At 43.9% G+C, this 26,177-nt stretch overlaps 1 protein-coding gene across 1 annotated transcript in view; it reads right to left on the reverse strand.

The window, feature by feature from the left end:
- The window catches only part of CNTNAP2 (contactin associated protein 2), a 1,295,029-nt gene that overhangs the window by 950,945 nt on the left and 317,907 nt on the right, over nt 1-26,177 (reverse strand). The window contains exons 5-6 of the mRNA XM_059729349.1: nt 9,205-9,408; nt 5,724-5,908 (exon numbers count right to left, since the gene is read on the reverse strand). Of these exons, the coding sequence (XP_059585332.1) occupies nt 5,724-5,908; nt 9,205-9,408 (389 nt within the window). The remainder of the gene's footprint in view (nt 1-5,723; nt 5,909-9,204; nt 9,409-26,177) is intronic.

A 26,177-nucleotide genomic window follows, 5' to 3' on the forward strand; every position in this document is an offset into this window, starting at 1 on the left:
CCAGTTCTCTTCTGCAGTCTCACAAACAGGCAGCTCTGAAATAGCTTCCTCTAGAACCTCCATAAACTGTAAGGTTTTCTGATGACCAGATTTATTGGTGATGTTCATATGTGGCAAACACTAATACTGAGAACAGACGAGTTTCTTTGGTTTCAGTTTGATCTTAATGACTGCAAGCAAGTGATCAGTGTCAACATCAGCAGTATTGTAACTACAATTAAGGAGGATACAACTGAGATTGGACTACCTAGTGGTGATGAGGTCCAATTGGTACTAATAGCCAGATCTTGGGTGTCTCCATACCTTATGGCATGGCTCTGTTTGAAAAAATGAGTTGGTGATACATGAGTTAGGATAGAAGCAAAACTCCACCAGCCGTTGTCCATTATGACTCATGCTATCTGTTGTAGAAAGCAAAACACAGGCTCATTATAGCTACTTGACATGAGTAGCTAGTATTTCCAAATTCTTTAGATGAACCCCATATTGACTGAAATAGCTGATGTGTAGTTTTGCACTTAGACTTGGAGACTCAGTGGAACAAACAACAGATGAGAAAAAAGGTGGGTCAAGAAGGCCCAAGAACAATAAGAAACCAAGCTTGGGAAATAAAGGTTTGCAGTATCTAAGTTGGACACTGCAGCTGTAAATATTGCTTAAAAAGAACTGCTTAGAAAAAGAAAATGGGGTAGCAACACTACCTGGCAACCACCTAGCAATGATGATGTGACACCAAGTCATAAAAGAAACAGTAAAAGACAACAAAAGTCTCTCTCTGCTAGACTGTCCCCCGAGAAACATTGGGTGATCAATGCAGACACAGCAACTCAGAAGCCTTGCCTCAGCGTGGCCAACTGATTAAGAACTTGCATTCAATCCACCCAAAATTGCTGCAGCACAGTGAGATCACTTTAACAAATGTAGCATTGCTGCTTTAACTATGTACGTAGCCAGTAAAGCTAGTAATAGTTACAAGATGGTCAGTCAGGCCGGTATGCATGGTCCTAACCTTCCATGATGAAATGTGGAGTTTGAATTTTCTCTCTCTCTTTGTCTGGTACAGTGATGCAATTTTTTTTTCAAATTCTCTCTTAGCTCCAAGTACCCACTGGAGCAGGCAGACCATGGCAGATGAACACCTTACTTACTGGCTGGGGGCTGTCCAGTTTAAGGTGGGCCATAGCTGATGAATGAGATACAATAATCTTTTCCACTGGCAGAGGCAATCTATAGCATCAAAGACCACTGGCACCCTCCAGGTTATTTAATCACTTCTTACAAGTTGGCATCAACAGTCTCAGGTAGTACCATCTGTGGCAGGGCACAAGTTGCACCTGCCACTTTAAGAGGTTCAGTCAAGCTATGGAACAGCCGGCAGGTGCAGTCAGGGCCAATTAGGCAGTCATATGACCACAAGGTGGCTATCAGACTGGATAAGGGCTGGACAGCCAGAGTATAAACCCAGAGCCTAGGAGCAGAGCCGACAGTTACAGCTAGGGAGCCAGTGGAGTAACATAACACAGCCTGAGGACAGCAGCTCTTGGAATACCTGGAGGTTAGGGTAGGAGCTATGGAGATGGAGGAGGTTGCAGATGGTCCTGGGTAAGACCTCAAACTACACCTTGCTGGGGTTGGATGGTGTGGTGGGACTGCCTGTGGCAGGGCAGTCTCCAGGAAATGCCACACTTGGGCCTTTCTAGTGAAAGGTGAGGATGGAGCACTGCAAAGCCTCAGCCCCCACTGCCTTGTGGGTGCCCCATGTAGGGAAAAGACTAGGGGAGCACACCCCAACAGAAAAGCACAGGATATATGCTGAGGGGGGCCTAAGGTGGGGTCTAGGGCCATGGAGTGGGGCCTGAGACAGGGCCAAGGCTCATTTCATGAGACCTGAAGCCTGAGGGACAAAAGGACCCGGAGCCCAGTGAAGGGCAAAATGGTGGTCCCATGAGCTGGCCTGATCAAGGCCAGGGGTCCAAGGTGACCTGAAGAGCTAAGGCTCACTGAAAGGGGTGAACCCAGCAACAGACAGTTTGGTGCCCTGACTAGCCCAACCTGGGTCCAGGGCCACATCAGCCAAAGGTCACTAATGTAGCAAGGACCACAGATGAGGAGTGAGATGAGGGGTGGAGTAGTGGCCCACTGAGGGGCAGAGAGTGGTCTAGAGAAGGGGCCAGGATGCCAAGGCCCACACAGTGGGACATGGTGGGAAAAGGCATACAGGTTGCCCAGGACAGGGGCAGGTTGGTGATGGATGTGGCACGGGGAGTTGCCCGTGTCACACCATCTACTGTAGATTATGGTAGCAGGTGAACCTGACCTGACCTCAAATTTAGATTTTTCAGATACTGAGCAGATAAAGTGGAAGCATCCTGCAGTTTTTTTCTAGCATCCACTAGTGGAAATAAATATAATACTCAGTCATTACTTAGAACCACCTCTGCCCCCTTCCTTTATGGTCAGGATGTTATGGGTTACAAGAGAAGGTACAAGGGCACAAGATTTATTAGGTTGAATCAATATTGTAAATGAAGATGGTAGTTAATTTTGTTTGACTCCTATTCCAGAACAAAACCAAGAATATTTAGTCCTGAATTTCATAGCTTAGTGTACCGATATAGTCTGTGTCTTTAGCACTGTGAAGAAAAAAAAAAAATGAAAAAACCCCCACATGCAATACATTAGGTTAAAAATGTTCATATCTGTAAGAGGTTCACCTCTATCAGTCTACAGAGCGTATAGATCTTTATCGACTTATAAATCTTTCCAAAAGTTTTTAGAAATGAATAAATGGTATATGGTTATAATAATATTTTACAGTTGGAAGGTGAAGAACAAGGCCCTGATGAGATTCATGTCTTCAATCTATGTTAAGTATTTATATAAAAAAATAATGGCATAAATAGTAATGATACCAAACTTCTCCCTCCCAAGAATTCTCACAAAGACTTCTTCTTGCACTCTACCTCTGCGGTTTTTCAGATCCAAGCTTTAAAACATCATCCATCCATTGTTAATCCTAGTGGTTATTACTGAGGGCTGGAAAATGCAGCTCAAGGGAAGTACTTGCTATTAAAATACTTCTGATGTATCGCTTTATCTCTCAGAGGAAGGCTTTTCAGTACTTCAATTATCATTCAATACGTTATTTTTTTCTTAAATACTAGAACTAACAAAAATGCTAAAAATCAATCACATGCACTACCTAATATAACTATGTGGCCATATCCTCAGTTACTATGAACTGACATAGCTCTTCAACGAGCCTGTATCAGTTTATACCACCTGAGGATCAAGAGCTATTTTTTTTTTTTTTGTTGCAAAACGTATCTTAATATGCCAGCATTAATACACTTGGACAAAGCAGTAGGAGGGGAAAAAAAGAAAAAGGAAAGGAAAATAGCAGACAATCAAACACTATGATAGACTAAGACCTGAAGGATTGTATTGCCTTAAAAGTGTAATCAGAACTAATGTCCATTTTTCTTTTTCTTGCTTATCTCTTCTGAAAAGAGAGAAACCTAAAAGTTTATTTTTCTGTTTGAAACACTGTTTTGATTCCTTGGGCTTTATCATCTATGATTAATATATCAAAAGGGCAACATATTTAAATGTAGTCTATGGAAACCAGGCACTCAAAAGACAGTGTAAATGGGATGGGAAGGAACTAGACAGCTCTGGGCTAGCCACTGACATTTGTATGTGCTACTGTAACTAACAGAGAGTATATTCTCCTTTTGATGCACTCATGTAACTTGCAACAAAGATAAGGAGCCTCATGTCTAATAAAAGTGGTATGTAACTTAGAGGATTGATACTGGTAAATCTGTGGGATGGGACAGGAAGTCAGGTCTATGGGGGCATCTTTATACATGCTTCAGAGTTGGGGGGGAGGAGGGAGGAAGGGAAAACTTTAATTACAGTGGCTCTTGGGAGCTGCTCTAATTAACTGAGGTATCTTTACACATGCTCTGGAGTTACATGTGTGTGGGGGGGAGGGGGTGCTTTAATTAGAGCTGCTCTTGGGAGCTGCTCTAATTAAAGCACCTGTAGTGTTTTGTGAATTCAGCATCCCGCACTTCAAAATGGTGGTATGGGCACTTTAACTAAATCTCATCAAATGAGCTTTAGTTAAAGTGCCCCCACCACCATTCTGAAGCACAGGGATACTGAATACACATGCCAGTACTTCTGGTCCACTTCTGGGTCTGCCGCCAAGCATGTGGGGACCCATCCACACCCCACTGGCTCAGTGATCAGCTACGGGGGGACCCCAGTTGCCCCCCAGACCCACGAGGCACCAGTCACAGAGTCAGGGGGTGGGGGGTGGGTTCCCCCCGCACTCTGTGGCAGACCTGGAAGTGGACCAAAAGTACTTCTGGTCCACTTCCATGTCCACTGCTGAGCACATGGGGGACCCCTTCCCCCGGGCTCCCATGGGATGCTCCATCTGCCCCACCATCTCAGCATTCACAAGCTTTTGCCCTCCATAGGGTCACCCACAAGGCAGTGGGGGCTGACACTTTCCAGTGTCCCATACTCGTCTTTCACTAGGGAGGCATAGGTATGGCATTTCCTAAAGACTGCCCTGTCACAGACAGCCCCACCACACCATCCAGCCCCAGCAGGCAGGGTGTAGTTTTAGGTCATGCCCCAGGACCAGAAACCTCCTCCACCCCCATAGTTCCTACCCTGACCTCCAGGTGTTCTGGGAGCAGCAATTCACTGGCTGGGCAATGTTTATCCTTCAGCTCCTGGCAGTAAGTACCAGCTCAGCTCCTAGGGCTTGGGTTTAAACTGAGGTTGCCCAGCCCTTCTCCAACTAGGCGGCCTCCTGATTGGCATGTGGCCCCCTCATTGGCTCTGCTGCCTGCTCAAATGCTTAAAGTGGCAGGCACCAAAGGTGCCCTGCCACAAACTTTCTCTACTTAGTCTGGAAGTCAGAATTAGGCTCTTCTCAGCTGTTCTTCTTCTTTGTTATGGAGCCTTAAAAAAGTCATTAGACTAAATGCATTTCAATACACCTACCTAAAAAAATGTTAATAGTTTCTTCCACATAGAGATATCAGGTTTGATTTAAATATTTAATACCTGTTAAATTCTAATTATGAGGCAAAATTAACTTATTCATTAGAACTGGACAGTTACAAAAACAAAGATATTCATGGACATCTGTTTTAATAAAACTGATACATTGCTTAAGTGATATTTTCAATTTTTTACCCCTTTAATGTTTAAACTTTCTTAAGTGCATATTTTACTCAAAATAACACTAATTTATTTCCATGAGGAAAAATATTGGAAATATTTGCATTTTCCATTAAGCATATTTACTTATTGTTTAAAGTACTCAACGCAATGTGGAAGCACTTAAATATATTTTAAAAACAATACGCACAATACTTGTGAACTACAGTAAACACTATAGTATCCTACAAATAAAAATAAATTAGGCAGAAGTCTCGGATGAGTTTAATAGAAGGCATTAATAATTGCCAGACTTAGGATCTAGTAGATGAATGACATAACTGAATTAATAAACTAAGAGAATCATATACCTTGGAAGAAATTTGAGAGAATTATATTAATAAAGGCTTTCATTTCTTTTGGTGCTATAAAATGTAGTAAAATAATCTTATATTATACTGCTTTTTTTTTTCTTCTACCCTATTTGGTTTTGCTCCAAGAGTCAACTTGAAATGAGAACTAACAAATTCTCTGTTTACCTCATAGTCCAAGTCCAGGTAATCGAATTCCCCATTGGTTCTGAAATGCTGGATGTGTCTGTCCAGTGTGAGATTGATGTTCCTCCCATGACGTTCTATGACAATGGAGTGCCAGTGGTGGTCATCCAAGAGGCTGCCTGTCATCACAGAGGTGTGGCCATAAATTGAGCCATACTGGTTGCTACCTAATATAGAATGGATGAGAAAAGCAGCAGGAGTAACTACACTAAATATAATTTAGGAAAACAACTTTCGTCCTATTGTGAAACATGGAACATGCTGCACCCACAATTGTACTTTAGGTCAGCCCATAGGGAAGTTAAGAGCTGCCCACTTGTGGAGTTTTGCCACAAATATCTTCAGTGCGACCATATACCAAATGTCTGATCAGAGAAATATAAAATCAGTTATTGATAACTGTACATATTTGGTAAGATACTTGAGACTTAATACCTACTTTTAAGTAAAATTGTTTTCATTCAGGGATTTTATTTTCTTGAGCCCTGTACTTTTCAAGTGAAAAGTGGTAATCTTCACTAGAAATGTTTACAGTTGTATGAGATCCTTCACTTGAGTGCAGCTATGGTGACTTCCACCAATTGAAGATGTGGTGTTGACAGCAGAAAAGCCTTGAAATCTGACAGTGCTGTAGTTCTGATGTTCAAGGGAATATACTGGTCTAGCATCTCTCCCAAATATACAATGAATCCAATAAAAGATATTGCCAAGTCATTTTAGCGATTTCTCCAATTGCTTCCCTTCACCCCAAAGTAAAATAAGCTATGCAAGGCAAAGAACAGTTTCATAGTTCATAAAATAATATGAATGATGTCCATGTTTTTTATTGGCATGGCTATACCAGGTACAGTTCCCACTTTTTCATACTGATCTAGCTCGGCCAGTAAAGGTCTTCAGTGTAGATATGGATGTATTGGGTGCATCTACATTACACATTTACTGTGCGGTAGACTAATTAGTTGCACAGTAACCATCTCAGCAGCTACATGGGCACCCCACTCAGGCTATAGTAAATTAATTCACTCCACAGCAGAATAGAATAGTACTTGTAGTGCAGGGAGGGAAGGTAATACAAGTGTTATCCTAGTGTGGGGTAAAAAATTCTACAGCAGCGCATGTGTAGGTGATGCCCTAGCTGGTTGGGCATGAGGGTGATTCAGTGTGGGGGTTCCCTGCTAGCTAGCCTCATACTGAAGCACCTTGTGCCCCAGCCAGCCCCCCCACAGGGCCATAGGGAGCAGCCCTGGGCTAGCAGGCTGACCCCCTGAGGCCTCTGCCAGCGGGAGCTGCTGTAACCCAGGTCACTGTGCTATGGGCCCGGGCACACATTCAAGCGGCAATAAACTCTGGAATATATTGCTCCCAGGCACACATTCAAACAGCACACTTGAGAGCAACAAAATCCAGAGTTTATTGCTTTGCATTAATTGCATGTGTAGACATGCCCACTTGGTAATACCTACTTCCACAATAGTTTCTAAATTAGTTCCAGTATTAGGTTTGTGGTGTCCTGGGAATATTCCATGGTTTGAATGAAGCAAAATTCAAATTTATAGAACTGAAAATTTCTCAGCATCAAGTATCTCTGGTACTCAGTTTTGAGTCTTAGAAGACTCTTCTGAACACTGGGACCCAAAATCATTTAATGACACCCTCACTAAGCTGAAGTATGGTAGCAGCTGCATATTAAGTAGGCTGACTGAACTGGAATATATTATAAAACAGGAAATGAGTGGGTTATAATTTCAATAAAAATTGTTTAAAATAGATTAGTGCTGCAGCAAGATGTTCTATCCTCATCAGCATCTGCCCACATTGCTGATTTTTCGAAAAGGAGGAGAAAAGAAAATGCTAGTGGAAATAATTGCTATTCATTGTAAATAATACATGAATAGAACAATTTACTGTCCACATGATTGCAAGAAAAGTAATGAAAAGTTACATGAAAACGCAGTTTTGAAGTATATTTATTTAAAGAAAAATCCCAGACCAGAGATGTATTTTCTTTCTCATATGAAATGATACAACTCAGCCTATAATGCAACTTGCTTATACAGCTAGAGCAAGAGGACAACGCTTATTAACCAATATATAGACAACTCCTTAATGGGGGTACTGGGCACAGTCAGAACATGTTTCTGTTTTAGGCTCACTAGTTCTCAGATTCACTAACATTACCTAAACTTCTTAACTTTACAACTTTGTGGGTGCATCTACATATGCAGTTAACTGCACAGTGGACTAACTAGCTTCGCAGTAAAGCATTGCTGTCTATACATGTGCCAGTATTAGGGCTCAGTAAACTGATTAATGCCACTGTAAGATAGTACTGTCAGGGACAATATTATCTTACAGTGGGGTACTTTGCTGCACAGAAACGCATGTGTAGATGGTGACTAAGGGCATAAACTGCACTTGATTTGCCACAGCTCAAATTGCTGCAGTTCCAGGCACATGTGTAGACACTGCCTGGGAGCAGTTGACTCCAGTGTGAACTGCTCCAGAGTTTATTGTGTTGCCTTAATTTCATGTGTAGATGCATCCTATGTTTCCTTAAATTCTGGCCTCAAATTAGGCATACATTAGATTTTTCAACAAGTACTGTAGAAGAGTCAAGCTACACATTTCCAAATCTCAAAGCTAATAAAAATAGTGAACCCAAGTAGAAAAAAAGCTTCTCTAACGAAGCAATTTTATAGTTCCAGGTTTTCACACTAAGGTTAGGAATTGGGTTATTGAGACTGAGGAATTCTCCCTTTTTTCTTCTTCACAGAGAAATGTGAAAACCCACTGGGCATCCAAGGTAAAACATTTCATCTCAGTGGGATCAATGAGTGTTTTGCTTCTGATTTCAGTGGAGGCCAGGATTTTCTTTTAGTTGCTTGCCAACTAAAGTCCTCACTGCCTCTCCTTGGGCTAGTCTTTCTCCAAAGCAAGCTCCTCAGCCTTCAGCTTGGCATTGACCCATGGTTTCCAAGGTCCTCATTGTTTTATCTGCAGCTCCTTATGGTATTCTAAACTCATTCAGCTTTTTCCCTAATACCACTGATCATCTCCCTGTCTCCCACAGCCACTTACTTCTACTGTAATTACTTTTACAAAAAATGAATCTATACAGAGCTGCCCAGAATATCTTGTACCCTGAGCCAATACAAGATTACTTTGACATTTCTGTGTACAAGAAATTTCTAGTGGCAGTGAAAAAAAATTAATCCTGTTTCTGTGAGACTTTACTGTCATATTATTGATATTTCCTATATAAAATATGAAATAATCTGTACTCAGTTAAAAACAGAATGCAGCACAGGGATCAACATACATAAGTGATGATCTAATTGTATGATTCTGCATAAAATGCTGCTACAAAAAGGAGAAAAGGGGGAAATAATGGTGTTTGACTGCAAATTTTGTACATAAATATATTTTAAAAAAAATCCCAATAATCAAAGCATAAAAAGCATACCTAAATTTAAGTTAAGGACGAGCTTGGCTTTTTTGAGTTCCAGGGTAATATAGTCTCCTTGTTGCCCTTCTCCATGGAAGATTACACCTTCACTCTCAGAGGTTTTGAATTTCAGAGAGATGACATCTTTCAGTGTTTTCATTTTCTTGTTCCTGAATCTGTACGGCAACACAACATGGCCATCAAAATTGATAACATCGGCCCCTAAAAGGAAGAAGTAAATAACACTGGTGAGTGATTATACATTACTATTGCCAGTAGAAAGGCAAACATGCCATATATGGATTGCATCTCAGCAGGATAAATGCAAGAATACAATATGGATTGTAGACATATTTCCAACCTGTAATTTAATGAAAAAATGTAAAATTCAAAACCTGGCACAACATATATTTCCATGTGCCTGTTTTCCATAGGCATATCATGATTAGATTCAAAGGCACAAGGCCTTACACTTGTTGTTAACTTTTCATTGGTCTTTCCTGAACTCACACAAGTTCACTTCCCCAAGCTGAGAGTAAGAGAGAATATTTCCCAGAGGCTCTTAATTAATTTTATATTATTAAGAACATTTAATATCTATATGAACATGGCATTGTAAAAAGTGCCTGATAGTGATAACATTGTGTACGATGCCATCAAAAATTCTATAAACACTAGAGGTCAACATGGTATTGGCCATACTTTTTGTATCAAAATAATGGGGAAACTGAGGTCATACATGGTGCAGGGGGGAAAAACTCTCTGCTGTTTGGGCTAATTTTTGTTCTGAATACTTGGTAAGCAGGGGTGTGGCTAGGAGCCAAGTTGGTTCCATGCCAGCCATGCTCACCTGCTCTGAGGAGCAGAGGTGGTGGTCCAGATTGCGGGCAACTGGGGGCTGTCAGGGCTGCACTGACAGTCCCCAGCTCCTGCCTGCCCTGAATAGATCCCCACTGCCCAGATCGAGCCTGCCACACCTCCACTGGCCCCCATTGGGCCCACTGCTGTCCTCGCATCCCCTCAGACCACCCCTTGCCCCTCAAGTATTCTTCCATCTCCCCTGCCCTTGGAGAAGAAAACAGGGATGGAGAACCCACCTGCCCAGCCACTGCCATTGAGCCACTGCTGCTATCCTGGCTAAGCCCAGAGAACAGTATTGCCTAGGTTCCTTTTCCCCACTTGCTCCTCTGGGACAGCACTGGGGGCAGTGAGCAGGAATCTGGGATGCCAAGGGGGAACCTAAACTACCTGGACATCTGCTGGGAGACGCAGACAGCAAAGTCCCACCGCTCACGCAGGTTTCTAACCTGTGTACAGGACCTCCACCTGACACAGGAGGTACATGATCCCACTAGGGGGAATGCCATACTGGATCTGGTATTGGCAACAGGGGATGACATGGTAGGGGACCTCCAGATCGGTAGCCATTTGGGATACAGTGATCACCTAATAATAGAATTCAACATAAGACGTCGAGTGGGTAAGGTAACTAGTAGGGTGAAAGTGCTAGACTTTAGGAAAGCTGATCTCAATGAACTCAGGCGATTAGTCAAGGACACACTGCAGAGTAGGAGTTTTGAAGGGATGGGAGCCCAAGAAGGGTGGCTGTGCCTTAAGGAAACGATCCTTCGGGCACAAAGCAAGACGATCCCCGAGCGAGGCAAAAGAGGGAAAGGGGCCAGGAGGCTTCCATGGCTGACCAGAGAAATCCAGGGCAGCCTAAGGGCCAAAAGGCGAGCACATAAAAAGTGGAAACAAGGTGAGATCACTAAAGACGAATATACCTCCTCTGCTCGTGCTTGTAGGGAGGCAGTAAGACGGGCCAAAGCTACCATGGAGCTGAGGATGGCAACCCAAGTAAAAGACAACAAGAAATTGTTTTTTAGATAGATAGGGAGTAAAAGGAAGGCCCAGGGAGGAATAGGACCCCTGCTAAATGGGCAGAAACAATTGGTGACAGACAGGGGGGACAAGGCTGAACTCCTCAACGAGTTCTTTGCCTCAGTGTTCCTAAGCGAGGGGCACAACAAGTCTCTCTCTGGGGTTGTAGAGAGGCAGCAGCAAGGCACCAGACACCCATGCGTAGATCCTGAGATGGTGCAGAGTCACTTGGAAGAACTGGATGCCTTTAAGTCGGCAGGCCCGGATGAGCTCCATCCGAGGGTGCTGAAGGCACTGGCCGACATCATTGCAGAGCCACTGGCGGGAATATTCGAACGCACATGGCACATGGGCCAAGTCCCGGAGGACTGGAAAAGGGCTAACGTGGTCCCCATTTTCAAAAAGGAGAGGAAGGAGGACCCGGGCAACTATAGGCCAGTCAGTCTCACCTCCATCCTTGGCAAAGTCTTTGAAAAAATTATCAAGGCTCACATTTGTGAGAGCCCAGCAGGGCAAATTATGCTGATGGGAAACCAGCACGGGTTTGTGGCGGGCAGATTGTGCCTGACCAATCTAGTCTCTTTCTATGACCAGGTTACGAAACGCCTGGACACAGGAGGAGGGGTGGATGTCGTATACTTAGACTTCAAGAAGGCCTTCGATACGGTATCCCACCCCATACTGGTGAACAAGTTAAGAGGCTGTGACGTGGATGACTACACAGTCCGGTGGGTGGCGAATTGGCTAGAGGGCCCCACCCAGAGAGCCGTGGTGGATGGGTCGGTCTCGACCTGGAAGGGTGTGGGCAGTGGGGTCCCACAGGGCTCGGTCCGTGGACCGATTCTCTTTAATGTCTTCATCAGCGACTTGGACGAGGGAGTGAAATGTACTCTGTCCAAGTTTGCAGACGACACAAAGCTATGGGGAGAAGTGGACACGCCGGAGGGCAGGGAACAGCTGCAAGCAGACCTGGACAGGTTGGTCAAGTGGGTAGAAAACAACAGAATGCAATTCAACAAGGAGAAATGCAAAGTGCTGCACCTAGGGAGGAAAAATGTCCACCATACCTACTGCCTAGGAAATGACCTGCTTGGTGGCATGGAAGCGGAAAGGGATCTTGGAGTCCTAGTGGACTCCAAGATGAACGTGAGCCGACAGTGTGACGAAGCCATCAAAAAAGCCAATGGCACTTTATCGTGCATCAGCAGATGCATGACGAATAGGTCCAGGGAGGTGATACTTCCCCTCTATCGGGCGCTGGTCAGACCGCAGTTGGAGTACTGCGTGCAATTCTGGGCGCCGCACTTCAAGAGGGATGCGGATAACCTGGAGAGGGTCCAGAGAAGGGCAACTTGTATGGTCAAGGGCCTGCAGACCAAGCCCTACGAGGAGAGACTAGAGAAACTGGACCTTTTCAGCCTCCGCAAGAGAAGGTTGAGAGGCAACCTTGTGGCTGCCTATAAGTTCATCACGGGGGCACAGAAGGGAATTGGTGAGTATTTATTCACCAAGGCGCCCCCGGGGGTTACAAGAAACAATGGCCACAAGCTAGCAGAGAGTAGATTTAGATTGGACATTAGGAAGAACTTCTTCACAGTTCGAGTGGCCAAGGTCTGGAATGGGCTCCCAAGGGAGGTGGTGCTCTCCCCTACCCTGGGGGTCTTCAAGAGCAGGTTGGATGAGCATCTAGCTGGGGTCATCTAGACCCAGCACTCTTTCCTGCTTATGCAGGGGGTCGGACTCGATGATCTATTGAGGTCCCTTCCGACCCTAACAATTATGAATCTATGAATCTATGAATGGCCTGATCTGGGATGTGGTTAGGCAGAACAGAGGGCCCAATCCAGGCTGACAGGGCAGGAGAAAACCATCTACATCTACCAGCCAAGATTGGACCCACTTCACCACCCTCTCCATACCCCTGGATCAGGCCTCCTCCTTCCCCAGAACCCAGATCCCTGCTCATCTCCCCTGGAGTTCCCAGGGAAGCAAGCAGGGAAAGGGACTGCCAGTGCTGCTTTCTGGGTCAGGTTCAGTCATGAGAGCAGAGGAACCCCAGCATCAGTGGTTAGGGAGGCAGGTTCCCTTTCCCTGCTTTCTCCTCTGGGATAGCACTGGGTGAGATGTGGAGCATAGGGGGTGTGCATGACCTGTGAGGACTGGGGGAGAATAAGGGAAGTCCATGGGCAGGGAGGGGATCTGAGGGGAAGTGGGAGGGAGGATTCTTACCTTTAGGTGCTCCTTCCTCTGCTATCACTGTGGGGGAAGATAAAGCAACTAGGAGAAATGCCTCCTGGGATACTGGGGTACTGATCCTAACTGGTTTTGGGCCTGCTGAGCAGTCACAAGTGACTGCAACATGAGCTGTCCAAAAACCAGTTAAAGATCATCCTCTTCCATCAAGGATTATCTTTAAGCTGCTCAGAGATCCTGGGATGTGCTTTCCTGTCCTAATGTGTGGACACTCCTAGTTTAAGGGCCTTAGCATGTATTTAAATTACAGTGGAACAACATCCTATTATACTAACCCATTCTGTCTTCTCTGAACAGAGCACCCCCATTTTTCACTATGACTAAGCATGTGAGAGGATATCTAGAGTCGATATTAATAAGCACAGTGTTATCAAAATCAGCAGAAACAGACTGATTTCGACATGCTCAATATCCTCCCCTAAAGGGTTTAATCCTGTTCCTGTTAAACGAAATAGGAAAAGCCCCATTGACTTTAATGTTGTAAAAATCACATCTTATGGTCACAATCAAATGAAACTAGTTGGTAAATTATCTGCAAACAGGTATATATGTGTAGGAATACATTTACTCATAAAAATTATAAAACACTTATGTAAACAATTTTTAGTTTATGATTTCTCATTAACTGCATTATTATAAGCATAAGTATTTACTATTCACAAAAAAAACCAAAACAAATCTACTATTACCATTTATTTGGTCATTTAGATTCTCTTGGATGAAATACACTCATATATCATAATTTTTTGATTGGATGATTTAAGATTTGTGAACCATTTCCATTTCTGCCTGAAATGGCAATTTGCCATGTCATTAATTTTATTTCTCTATTAAGGAAATCATTATTATAGCCTGATTTAGTATTCTGTGTAACTATTTACTTCTGGAGGGGCTGGATGTGTTCAAATCAGCAGGTCCAGATGCTCTCCACCCCAGGGTTCTGAGGGAATTGGCAGGGGTTATCGAGGGGCCCCTGGCACAGCTTTATGAGCACTCATGGTGTTCTGGCCAGGTGCCAAATGACTGGAAGAAGGCCAATGTGGTCCCCATTTTAAAAAAAAGGGAGAAGGGAGGACCCAGACAACTATAGAACCATTAGTCTTACTTTGGTCCTGGGGAAGCTCTTTGAGAAGATTATCCAGGAGCACATTTGTGAAGGTCCAGCAGGGGGGATGATGCTCAGGGGCAACCAGAATGGCTTCATAAGGGGCAGGTCTTGTCAGACCAACCTGATTGCCTTCTACAATCAGGTCACAAAGTCATTGGATGCAGGTGTTGCAGTGGATGTAGTCTTTCTGGACTTCAGGAAGGCCTTTGACACCGTCTCCCACCCCATTCTCATTAAAAATCTAGGAGACTGTGGCATTGATGCCTACACAGTCAGATGGGTTGCAAATTGGCTGAGAGGCAACAAGCAGAGAGTGGTGGTGGACGGGTCATATTCGACTTGGAGGGATGTGGGCAGTGGAGTCCCCCAGGGCCTCGGTCCTCGGGCCTACACTGTTCAATTTCTTTATTAGCGACTTGGACAAGAGGGTGAAAAAGCACCCTGTTCAAATTTGCTGACAATACAAAGATTTGGGTGAGGTGGGCATGCTAGAAGGATGGGACAGGATACAGCTGGACCTGGACAGGTTACAGGGGTGGGCAAATGAGAATAGGATGGGATTCAATACTGAAAAGTGCAGGGTACTGCACTTGGGCAGTAAGAACCAGCAGCATACCTATAGGCTGGGGAACTCCCTTCTCGAAAGTACAGTGGCACAAAGAGATCTTGGAGTCATCATTGATTCCAAAATGAACATGGGCCGCCAATGTGAGGATGTGGTCAGTAAGGCTAACCACACCTTATCATGCATCCACAGATGCAGCACAAGCAGGGCCAAGGAGGTGATCCTCTCCCTCTATGCAACACTGGTCAGGCCACAGTTGGAGTACTGTGTCCAGTTCTGGGCACCACACTTTAGGAGGGATGTTCATGAGCACTTAGGAGGGATCAAGAGGGTCCAGAGGAGGGCCACTCACATGATCCAGGGATAACAGGGCAGGCCCTACGAGGAGAGGCTATGGGACCTGAACCTGTTCAGCCTTCAGAAGAGAAGGCTGAGAGGGGACCTAGTGGACATCTATAAACTTACCGGGGAGGTGGGGGAAGGCAGCGGGGAATGGGAGAGACCCTGTTCATCTGAGCACCTCCCAGAGTCACAAGGAATAACGGCCATACGTTGTTAGAGAGTAGGTTCAGGTTGGACATTAGAAGGCACTACTTCACAGTCAGGGTCGCTAGGACCTGGAACCAAGTTCCAAGGGAAGTGGTGCTGGCTTCTACTTTGGGGGTCTTTAAGAGGAGGCTTGATAATTACCTAGCTGGGGTCATATGATCCCAATATTCTCTCCTGCTCTAGGCGAGGGGTCGGACTTGAAGATCTACTTAGGTCCCTTCTGACCCTACATCTATGATTCTATTAATTGCTACAGAAGTATACCCTAGGTTTTCCTGGGATAAATATCTGTGAATAGCAAACAAAATATATATACACATGGACAATTGTCATAAGAATTTGAAGAAATGTTTGTGACCATTTTTGCACAATAGTTCTTCTATGTCTATTAAAGATGTGATGTGTATCCATTTACTTCCCTCCAAAATTTTGAATAAACAGTAATATTTACATGCACCACAGAACCTAGTCATTTTATGCTCTTACCGAAATCAGTATAGTATTTTCATGCTGTATGGTGCAACATTATTTTGTGTTAAGTTGGCTTCTGTGACTTGTTTTTCTAGAATGATTGCCAATATTTTTAGAAAACTCATTTGTTCTTCACCAAGAAGGTGATATATATTTGAAAATACACAGATTAATTTATTTATCATTCCTTCAAAAAAAAGTATTATTCATCCTGGACAAGTGGTTTACAGGAGAATTTTGAAGACTACATGAAAACATTGCCTAAATATATACTTTTGTCCCTACAAAATTTTCAAAAGCTATTTTGCAATATATACTTAAAACCAATCTCTACTGAACTCTATTAGGCTCTGGCTCAGAAAGTGCTTACTTTCACCACCTGTCAATTTGGAACTTAATTTCCATGTAAATAAGTGGCTGAACTTTCATAAAAGGTTGTCTTTTCAACATTTTATAACTTGCATATATACCTTTTATGCTCAGCAACAAACCTCACTGAGTTTCACAGAAATGCAAATTACCAAAATGCATAAGGCTCAATAGTCTTGTTCTGACAGCACATACAGAACACAGTCTGCAACAAATAATTTGTGTTTCTTGTTCAGTTACATTCAGCAACCAACCTTTACCTGTTAATCAAAATGACTTGTCAACAGTTAGAATTAAACCTTGCAGTTGTGTTGATTTAGGCTAAGGCCAGACATTCAAAAAGCCTGAGCCTGAATTAAATGAATCTTTGCAGGTTAGTCTAACTTGGCTAGGTTGAATCCATTTGTAACCGTATAGACATGCCCCCTGGACTGAAAAAATGCAGGTACATGCCTGCAGTGGCTCAGGCTAGAAGCTGGGGCGGGGGGTGGTGCTAGAGCAGCCCTCCCTTTCCTTCCATAGTGCTGAGCTGAGGGGGGCATGGCCAGGCCCCAGCAGGATGTTCTGATTAGAGAGAGCTCCCTGTCCCCTCCTTGATAATAGAGCATTTATCAGCTTTGTCATCAGCATTTAAACACCCCATCAGAAAACAAAGGCTCTCATTAATTCAAGCTCTTCTTAAACAACTTTTTCCAAGGAAGGAAACATTCTAAAGAGAGACATTACCAGCTACCTGTTGATTAGCTCAGACATTGCATAAACCGGTTTGACACAAAACAGTGAAGTCTAATACTACATTCAACTAGGTTCATCTGAAACTGGTTTCAGCCATTTTCAAACTGGTTTATGTGTACTGAACATTTGTTCTGTTACAGGTTTAAACCAGTTTCTGATAATTTAAACCAGTTTGTGTGTAATGTCTGTCCCTAGCCTTATTGGGCATGTCCACACATGCAGGCACATGTGCTTGCAGCAGCTCAAATAGATGCACTGCAAATTTGAGCTAGGGCTTTTTGCCTCAGTGCACATGCTGGACATGCACTTTGGTGTGGGGAAAACTGTGCCACTTGGGGCAAAATAGCCATATCTGGCTCCTCCTGGATCTGCAGCCAGCCAGGGACTAGAGCCTGAGGCCAGCACCTACGCTGTCCCCATCAATACAAAAAGCTGCCCTGCCAAGCAGCTTAGGGCTACTCACTCTCAGGAGCTTCTGAGGCCCAGCAAATTGGTACCTGGGGACACTACCCCTTGTGCCAGCTGGACTGATAAAGCAGCCCTGAGAGTTGCCTTCACCCTCTACCCACTGCAGCAGTCTGGCAGTGAGGACTGCTGCCTGGCTATGACTTGTTGCACACCTACCAGACCTGGATGGGGGCTACACAGCCAGTAGCTCCATCTGCTTCTCTGTGCCAGCTGCTAGTGGGCTGTTGCTGCAAAGTTGACCTTTGTGTAGCACTACTGCCATGTGTGCCCCTGCGGGGCCATCTGGGCAGCTATCACCTGGAAAATGTTCTGGGTACAGTGTCCTGCTTTGAATTGTCATAGCATATCCTCCTGGTTGCAATTGGCCATGAGGTTAGCCACCTCCAGCTGGGTCCAAGGTGCCATCTCTGAGCAGGCAGGGTCCTGTCACTGGCCTCCCTAGCAGGAATTCTGGTGTTCCCTATTTGAAAACTGAAAAATCCCGGATAAAAAAATCCTGAAGTCACTCTGTAAAATACCCCAAAATTCATGTTCCTCCACAATTAAAACAAAATACCACTACACACACACACACACACACACACACACAGAGAGAGAGAGAGAGAGAGAGAGAGAGAGAGAGCGCGTGCGATCAGTTGGGCAATGTTTTATTGATATGTCTACAATGTTAAAGCAATTGGTAAGTCTACCAGTGTCTCTATCATTATAATAAAGTGAATTCTAAACACGTATATGTTTTGCTGCCCCCACAGGGGCCACAACCCCCCCACCCCACAAAGGGGCAAAATAGCCCCCACAGGGGCTACCATCCCCCCAGCAGGGCCCACATGCCCCACCCCCACTTGCTCCTCCAGACCCCTGGATTCCTACCCCACCTGGCCCCATCCCCCGCTGGTTCCTGCAGACCCCCCAATGGCTGCCTCTTCTGACATCATCCTCTACTTGCACTCCCAGCCCCCTGATGGCTGCCCCCCCATCAGCCTCTGGCACTTAACAAAAATAAAATAAAAGCCTCTACTCACCGGAAGTAGCAGGTGCTGTGGGGGCTCTGGGGCCTCCTGGCAGGCAGCGGGGCCCAGAGTAGGGCCACTGAAGCTTTCACCCAGCCCCAGACTATGTGAGGTGGGGGGCAGTGACTCCGATGGCAGCTGCTACTGCTGGTGAGTGCAGGGTTTTTACTTCTTTGTTTGTTTTTTTTTTTAATTGCCGGGATATTGGGGCCTAGAATGGCAGGGATCAGGGGGGATTGGGGGAGTGGGGGGAATGGGGCCAGGCAGGGCAGGGACTGGGGGGGGGCTTGGGAAGCAGCCAGGGATGGGGCCAGGTGGGGCAGTGATTGGGGGCTCAAGAGACAGGCAGGGAGTGGGGCCAGGTGAGGCAGCAAAGTGGGGAAGGTGAGGGATGGGGCCAGGTAGGGCAGGGACCCAGGGGGCTGGGGGAGTGGGCAGGGCTGGCAGGGCTCCCCCCCATGGTCCCCTCCCCCCTTCTCCAGATCCCCCATCCCCTATTTACTAGCACTGGAGCCCAAGTCCTTGCATGGGCAGGCAGTGTGCTTCAGCACCAGGGTGAAGGCCATTCATAGAGATGCTCTGGCTTCTACCAGAGAGTCTCTGTGGAGGACCCAGCCTCTGGTTGCCTCCAGCATCTTTTCACAGCATTTTTTTTTTACCCCTGGATATCCAGTAGTCTTATTTTGCCCCTATGCTGCAAATTTACAGCATGAGGAACCTTTTCTCATTTTTGCACATGCCTCTTGTAGCATCTCAAAGGGCTCTGAGGTGCTGCAAGATGCATGTGTGTGCTTGTCTGGACACACCCATTGATGCACCATGCATGTATCCAGCATAATAAGTAGCCAGATATAAAGACAAATATATATTACTTCCATCACTTAGCATTTCAAAAACATACGGAAATCACTCAAGTGACCCTTTTGTAGATTTCCCCATTCATTTACTTAATTAATGATAAGATCCAGTATATGACATATGATACTGACCAATATACTGTCATCTTGCATGCTAAACACTCTTGTACCATACCTACTTGGAGAGTACATCTAACAAATCCACCTCCTCTTTGTACAGCATGAGAGTTGTTGCACAGAGTAGGATTTTCCATAAAGTTCACTGGCATTTTGATTTGGAATTGCTATTTGCCTATGCATTGAACTAGATTGTGGTCATTATTTTTGGATGTGAAACCAGAACCTCTCAAGTTACAAAGGAATTAAGCTTGTCCCTCTCCCTGTTTGTTAACTCAGTCAACCTCTGAAGATCTTTTAATAATTAATTATTAAACACTGAAGCTAAGGCTGACTACAACATAATCATGTATCATATGAATGAGCCAAGAATGTACTTAAATTTAACTAAAAATCATTCTTCCCTTATAAATATGCTTATACAGACAAAACCTGGTCTTTCTAGTCTTAATTAGAATCTTCAGAATGCTAATCAATCAATTAATAACAGTTAATCAATTAACAAAATTTGTAAATTTAAAATGATCTAGTTACAATGAAAGTGAATATGTAAATGATCAGGTAGCAGGGTTGGCTTTGGTTACATAACAAGTCATGAGTTGCAAGGATGAGATGTCTGAATAAATGTTTGATAAATTCAATGTGAAAAAACAAACTACAAAAATAATATTTTGTAGTTTGTTTTGCAAAATTTAAATATTATGGTAGTCTTGAAGACACTCATGATGCAAAGAAAGCAAATGGAAAAAGGTCATCGGTTGAGCAATGCTACAACAGCCACTGCATCGATTCATGATTGCTTTTAAACACAGAAGTGCCAGCAGACTCAACTAATTAGTGTTATAGCTACAATCTCACCAAACATTTCAAAGCCACTAAGCAATTTTAGAAAGTCAGCATGAAATCTCTGTAGAAAATCCATGTTGAAACTATCTTTATTTTTTTCTAACAATCCCAAAAGCAAGCAATTCAAATCCTAACATCTGACATACTTGTCTAATCTCTGTTGAAAACAGTTCTCCATCTCCATTTAGCTTGTACTAAATATATATGTTTTTACCAAAAGAAGAGATAAATATATGCAATAATCTTAAATGAAACATACGTTGAATGACAAAATAAAATAAGAACAATCCTAGACATTATAAATTGAGATACAGTTGCATCTAGTAGTAAGTATCATGCATCAGTGTACCCTTGTACTTCAATTTTGAGTTGGTTATAGCACCCTACTTGAAATGCCCTATGTCCTTCTTAAGCCATGTGTCAAGGCTCTGATCCACAACATTAAATTTATTATGTGAATACTCCCATTGTTTTTGATAGTTGTGGAAGGAGAAACAGATCTGACCCATTTTTAAGGGGGTGAAAGTAAGTCTATCAAAAAGCAGTATTACTTTGGCCACATACACAGGTTTAGATATTATTTCTTCTGGAAGAGTTGCTGTTCTCTCAGAAGAAACCATAAGTGTACAGATGTTCAGGATATTTCATCTCAGAGAAAAAATGGTGGCTCCAGAGGAAAACTAATCCAGGAAAAAGTAGCATTAAAACACTCCTGAGAAAATGAATGTTTGTACACATTCTCTTCTGAGAGAAACTACAGCACAGTCCTCCAGCATCCCAGGGTATCTGGCTCTTGCCACCACCTCCATGGAGACAGTGGGTTCGTCTACATGTGCAAATGATGTTTACATGTGTGGGGATGCAGGTGCAGATTTGATGCTCCTGGCAGCAGTCTGCTCCTACCATCTCCAGCCCTGCACTGGCCCCCAGCAGCAGCCAGGGGGATCTCTAGGATCCCCCTGGGTGCTAGCCCAGGGGCTGTCAGGGAGCACGGGGCCAGGAGACAGCTGTCTCCTGGCAGAGGCTGGGACATTGGTTCACGTTCCCAGGAGCACAGAGCTCGTGGCCCACACTCTCTGATCAAGGGCAGGGGTCTTGGAAAGAACTGCAGGAAAAGGGCAGGTCCCATCCCCCTGCCCCAAACAACCGGTGAGGCAGCTAGCAGTGAGCCCCCATCTTGACAGGAATTCCAGTGCAGGATTCCACACCCAGAAAGGGGCTCAGTGCTAGCTTTCCCACCGGTGGATCAGGTAGGAGGCTGGGACCTGCCCCACTCCTGCAGCTCCTTCCAAGCCCCACACCTCAATTATCCAACCAAAGTACCAGGGCTGGGACTGTCCCCTGAATGAAAAAGTTCCTGGCCAACCCTGGGCTGCATAGGGAATTCTGCATGTGTAGCCCGGAGCTGGCTGGGGACTGTCCGAGCTCCATGATCATGGAGCAAGGACTGGGAGCTTGATTCCAGCCCCCCAACTCCATGATTGTGAAGCCCTCCCACTCCATGATTGTGGAGTGGGAGCTCTCTGCTGTGAGGACAGGGGACATTTTCCCTGCCCAGGCTATGGAGGTGGAGCCTGCCCTGGCAACAGGCAGCTCCTGGGGGGCAGGGAGCGATCTGCCAACCCCTTCTGCCCAGCTAACCAGGAGCAAAATTGCTACCGGTTGGCCATGTATACATGCCATTGCACAGCAATTACTCAGCAGATCATTTGGTACTTGCATTTTCAGGTAGCAAATGAGCTGCCGAGTAAAGGAAATTACTGTGCAGTAAAGGCCAGCACATGTAGACAGTGATGTTTACTATGCAGTAATTAGCTCTATTGAACAGTGAAGCTTCTCGTGTAGCTGTGCCCAGTGTGTCATTTTCTGGTCTCTACTGCTACAGCTGAACAGGGAGTAGAATACAGCTCCTTCACAACTCCTACTTTGAATTGCAGGGAGACACAGGCTAACTGTAAGCAGTCTGGGTCAGCCAATCAGCTGCCTTGTGCACTGCTGCCATCTGTCTCTAGGAAGGCTGAGGAAACCTGCAAAGCATACTAAGATATATGTACAGGGGCTCCCTATCTCCACAGCATTAGCACTGTAAGCTCTCTCCTCATAAGGTTCTCAGCATTCAAATGTCTATTCAGGCATCTTGTGGTAAGTTTCTATACCAGGAAAACAATCCCAGAAAAAATCTATCACATCATTTCATGTGTGTATATACTTTAGATTTCAAGAGAAAAGCTTAATAAATAAGGTACTGTACCCTATCTAGGAGCTAAAAAGCAAGCACTCTGTAACTTAGAACTTAATTACTTCAGATAACCTTATCTTAAAAATCCTGGGGCATTTCCCAGGAATAACAAGGGATTTTCTAGAAAAAACATATTGTCACAAAAACTGTTAATTAAAAAACAACTTTTTGAATACTTTATGGAACCATAATATAATCAATGCATTATCCATAAAAAGACAGAGCACCCAAACATATATACACATGTGGTGGGATCATGTTCTATATATAAACACATACACACACATACAGATACATATACACACACAAAAAAATATAAAAATTATACTTAGTTTTACTCACATGAGCTGACACATCCACCACTATTGCTAGTAAATTTAAAGTATGTGGGTTAAGTGTTTGCAGGATCTGACCCTGCCTTATGTTTTGCAAAATCATTCAATTAATGACAAAACTAAGTAGCAATTTTCAGTTAAGTAGCATTCTCTTCAGCAGAGCCACATTGGCAAGACCACATGGGCTTGCATGATAATTCAATCTTATCCACATTACACAGTAATTATATTTAGGAGCTACATTAGGTAGGACTGTGGTAATGATTTGTGTTCCTTATGTGATGATAGTTGACTATTTAATGTCATAATTACCATGATGTGGCAGGATACTTAGATAATAGTACCATATAATTCTCATAATTACAGTGTAAATCCAGGATTCTCTCTGCCCTTGGTCACTGAAGTAGGAACTTTAGTGGCAAAGAAATCTAAAGTGATCAGGCTAGAACATATCTGGGCATTACTTGTCTATGCTTATGTCATAATGGTCTCAGAGCTCATTGCCATGATGCTAAAACAGGATTGGCAATTTTATATATTTAAATAAGGAAGTTACAGTTTGGACATCTTAAAATTCCACCTTTGCTGAACAGAACTGTGTCCAGCATAGTATATTCTATTGACTGATACTATGATAATCTTATGAAAAACACTGCAACTTTCTTCAGGATAGGTAAAAGTTTTAGGATTCATACCAAAAGTACAGAGGCAGAACAAGGAGGATCTGTGCCCTGGACAAACCCTTCTGGAGAAGGAGTAGGAGAGGGTATGAAGAGAGGGGGATGGCTGCTGAGCATGATGTGACCCAGGGGGCTGCATGTGTTGGCTACAAATGTCCAACTTGGGATCCTTAAAATTCTGGTTTATTAGGTGGATGGAAACACTGTAATGAAGTTAAATCATAAACCTTAGGGCTGGTCCACACACACACACACACACACACACACACACACACACACAGTAGCAAGCTACAAGAGTTAGGTATACCTATCCTACAAGCACTGTAGTCTGCCGTCAAGGCCTCTTTTAGCGTGGTGTTACCTTCCAGAAGGGGGTCGCTGGCTGGTCCTTCTGGCTGGACAGGTCTGGTTGAGTTGGAGATCAAGAGGGCGCCACTGAGGGTCACTTTTCACTGCTTTTTATCTGTCCTTGGCAGACTTTGGTGACTCCCCAGTTTTCAGGTTTGCCCAAGCCAGGGGTCGTTGACCCTCGTGGGACTTTCCCCCTCGGTGGCTACTGGATGGCATCTGTCAGCCCCAGGGTCATCCACATGTACGTGCAGGTTTGGGAGTCCATTGATGAATTTTGAATAGGGCTCTGGGAGCGGTCGATTTGGAGATATTCAGCCCAAAAGTTGGTCCCCGGTGTTGATTAACGCAGGCCAGGGCTTCTAGCCCTTGATCAGTGACATTTAGAGATTTCCCAGTTGTTACATTGTCTTCTATTGAGTTCTTCTGTTGGTTGATCTGCGGTTTCCTTAGGTGGTAATTGCTGTCTGCTGCTACAGTGTTACACATTCAATCACTGATTCACTCGCTCTTTTAGGGGTCAGCCCGATACAGGGAAGCGGCAGTTTGACTCCTGCCCTTGTTAACATTGTTACTAAACACATTTATTTGAAAGTTGAAGGGTGAGGAGTATAAAATATAAGCTACGAATGCCATGGCACACAAATAGATAAAAATACCAAAATACACGGGGAGATACAAAATGCACACATACAAATTTTAAAACACAATTCCTTATCTTAAAGTGAAAGAAAGAGGAAGGAAGAAAAGGTAAAAAAGGAAAAACATATTCAAAGAAGGGAAAGCAAATGCAGGCAAGAGGAAAAGGGGGCTTTCTGCTACACGGGTTAAAGTCTCACTTATTCTAGGACCACCAGCCCTCCCCCCAACAAAAAAACCCCAAAAAACAACTGACTGGTGCTACCATGGAATTTTCAGCCTGTCCCAATTGTTTCGATTATAGCAACAGTACAGTGTGCGTTTACCCAGCTGCTGCTGCAATAGAAATGGCATGGGGTTGCTGCTGCTGCTACTACTACTAGGACATAGGGGGAGAGAGATGCCAGAATGGCTGAGTTGGCACCCAGAGTTGCTGCCCTGCTTCCCCCCACCCCTTCTTCCTTTCCCCAAAGTTATGTTACTGTCAGAGTAAGCCAAGTAACCCACCTTAAATCGTGAGTCAACAAAGCCACCTTGAATATATTTCTCTGGGTAATGGCTTTATTGTATTCATATTCTTTTTAAAAGCTACAAAGCCGTGAAGCCTTGAAAACACAAAGGGGAAGAAAAATAACACACACAAGCCCCACTTTAAGTCTTTATAATAAATATATAACATTTATGAATCACACAGTCTTACCACCATTGTCCTTGCCCTGTCTGCCCAGCCCCCATCTAATTGAAATAGCTGTTTCTTGCTAATTTTGGGAAAGGAACTATACCTTTGTCTTGTGAAACACTCACCATATTCTTTGGTATTCAAAATTATTTAATGAATAATAGCTGCCTTAGTGTGCACTCCAAGCTTATGTATTCTGTATTGTGCCATATAACATGCTTTGTGAGACTTACAATGACTCCTGAAGACAGTAAAAATCTGTCCCTTACATATAGCTCCCTAACTACTCTTAATCATGGCCATGACTGAAAAGTTCTAAAAATTATACTATAGATTAGATCCAGTAAAACACATTTTGAATAAAGCTCATCAGTAGAGAGTTGTACAAATAAAAAAAATTGGCATATTTTGCTAATAAACAAAATTAACATTAGCCACTGAACCTAAAAATCTGGGCCTTTATTTTCAAAAATAAGTTATTTTTGCACTGCAAACTTGCCAGTGTCCACTGGACACTACTAAGCCTAGAGGTAACATGGGGGAAAGTATTTTACTGCGTCTCTCTTACCTTGTGCCTTTTCTTTATCTTGCCCATTTAGACTGTAAGTCATTCTTAAAGGGAATACCATGAAGGGAACATGTTTTTTCCCCAGTACCGATCCACTCGATATGGCGTTCATCTCTGATGGAGCCTTTTAACACTTCTCTAATAGTAGTAAGAACCACAAGCTATACCACTCACACTGAAAAAAATAATTTTCAGAGTCTCAGGTAAGGCTTCAGCATCCCAGTTTAGGCATAATTTTCAAAACTGTAGTCTTTGGAACTGATAGATGGTTCTG

The sequence above is a fragment of the Alligator mississippiensis genome, chromosome 5 (assembly GCF_030867095.1).
Source record: "Alligator mississippiensis isolate rAllMis1 chromosome 5, rAllMis1, whole genome shotgun sequence".
NCBI lineage: Eukaryota > Metazoa > Chordata > Crocodylia > Alligatoridae > Alligator > Alligator mississippiensis.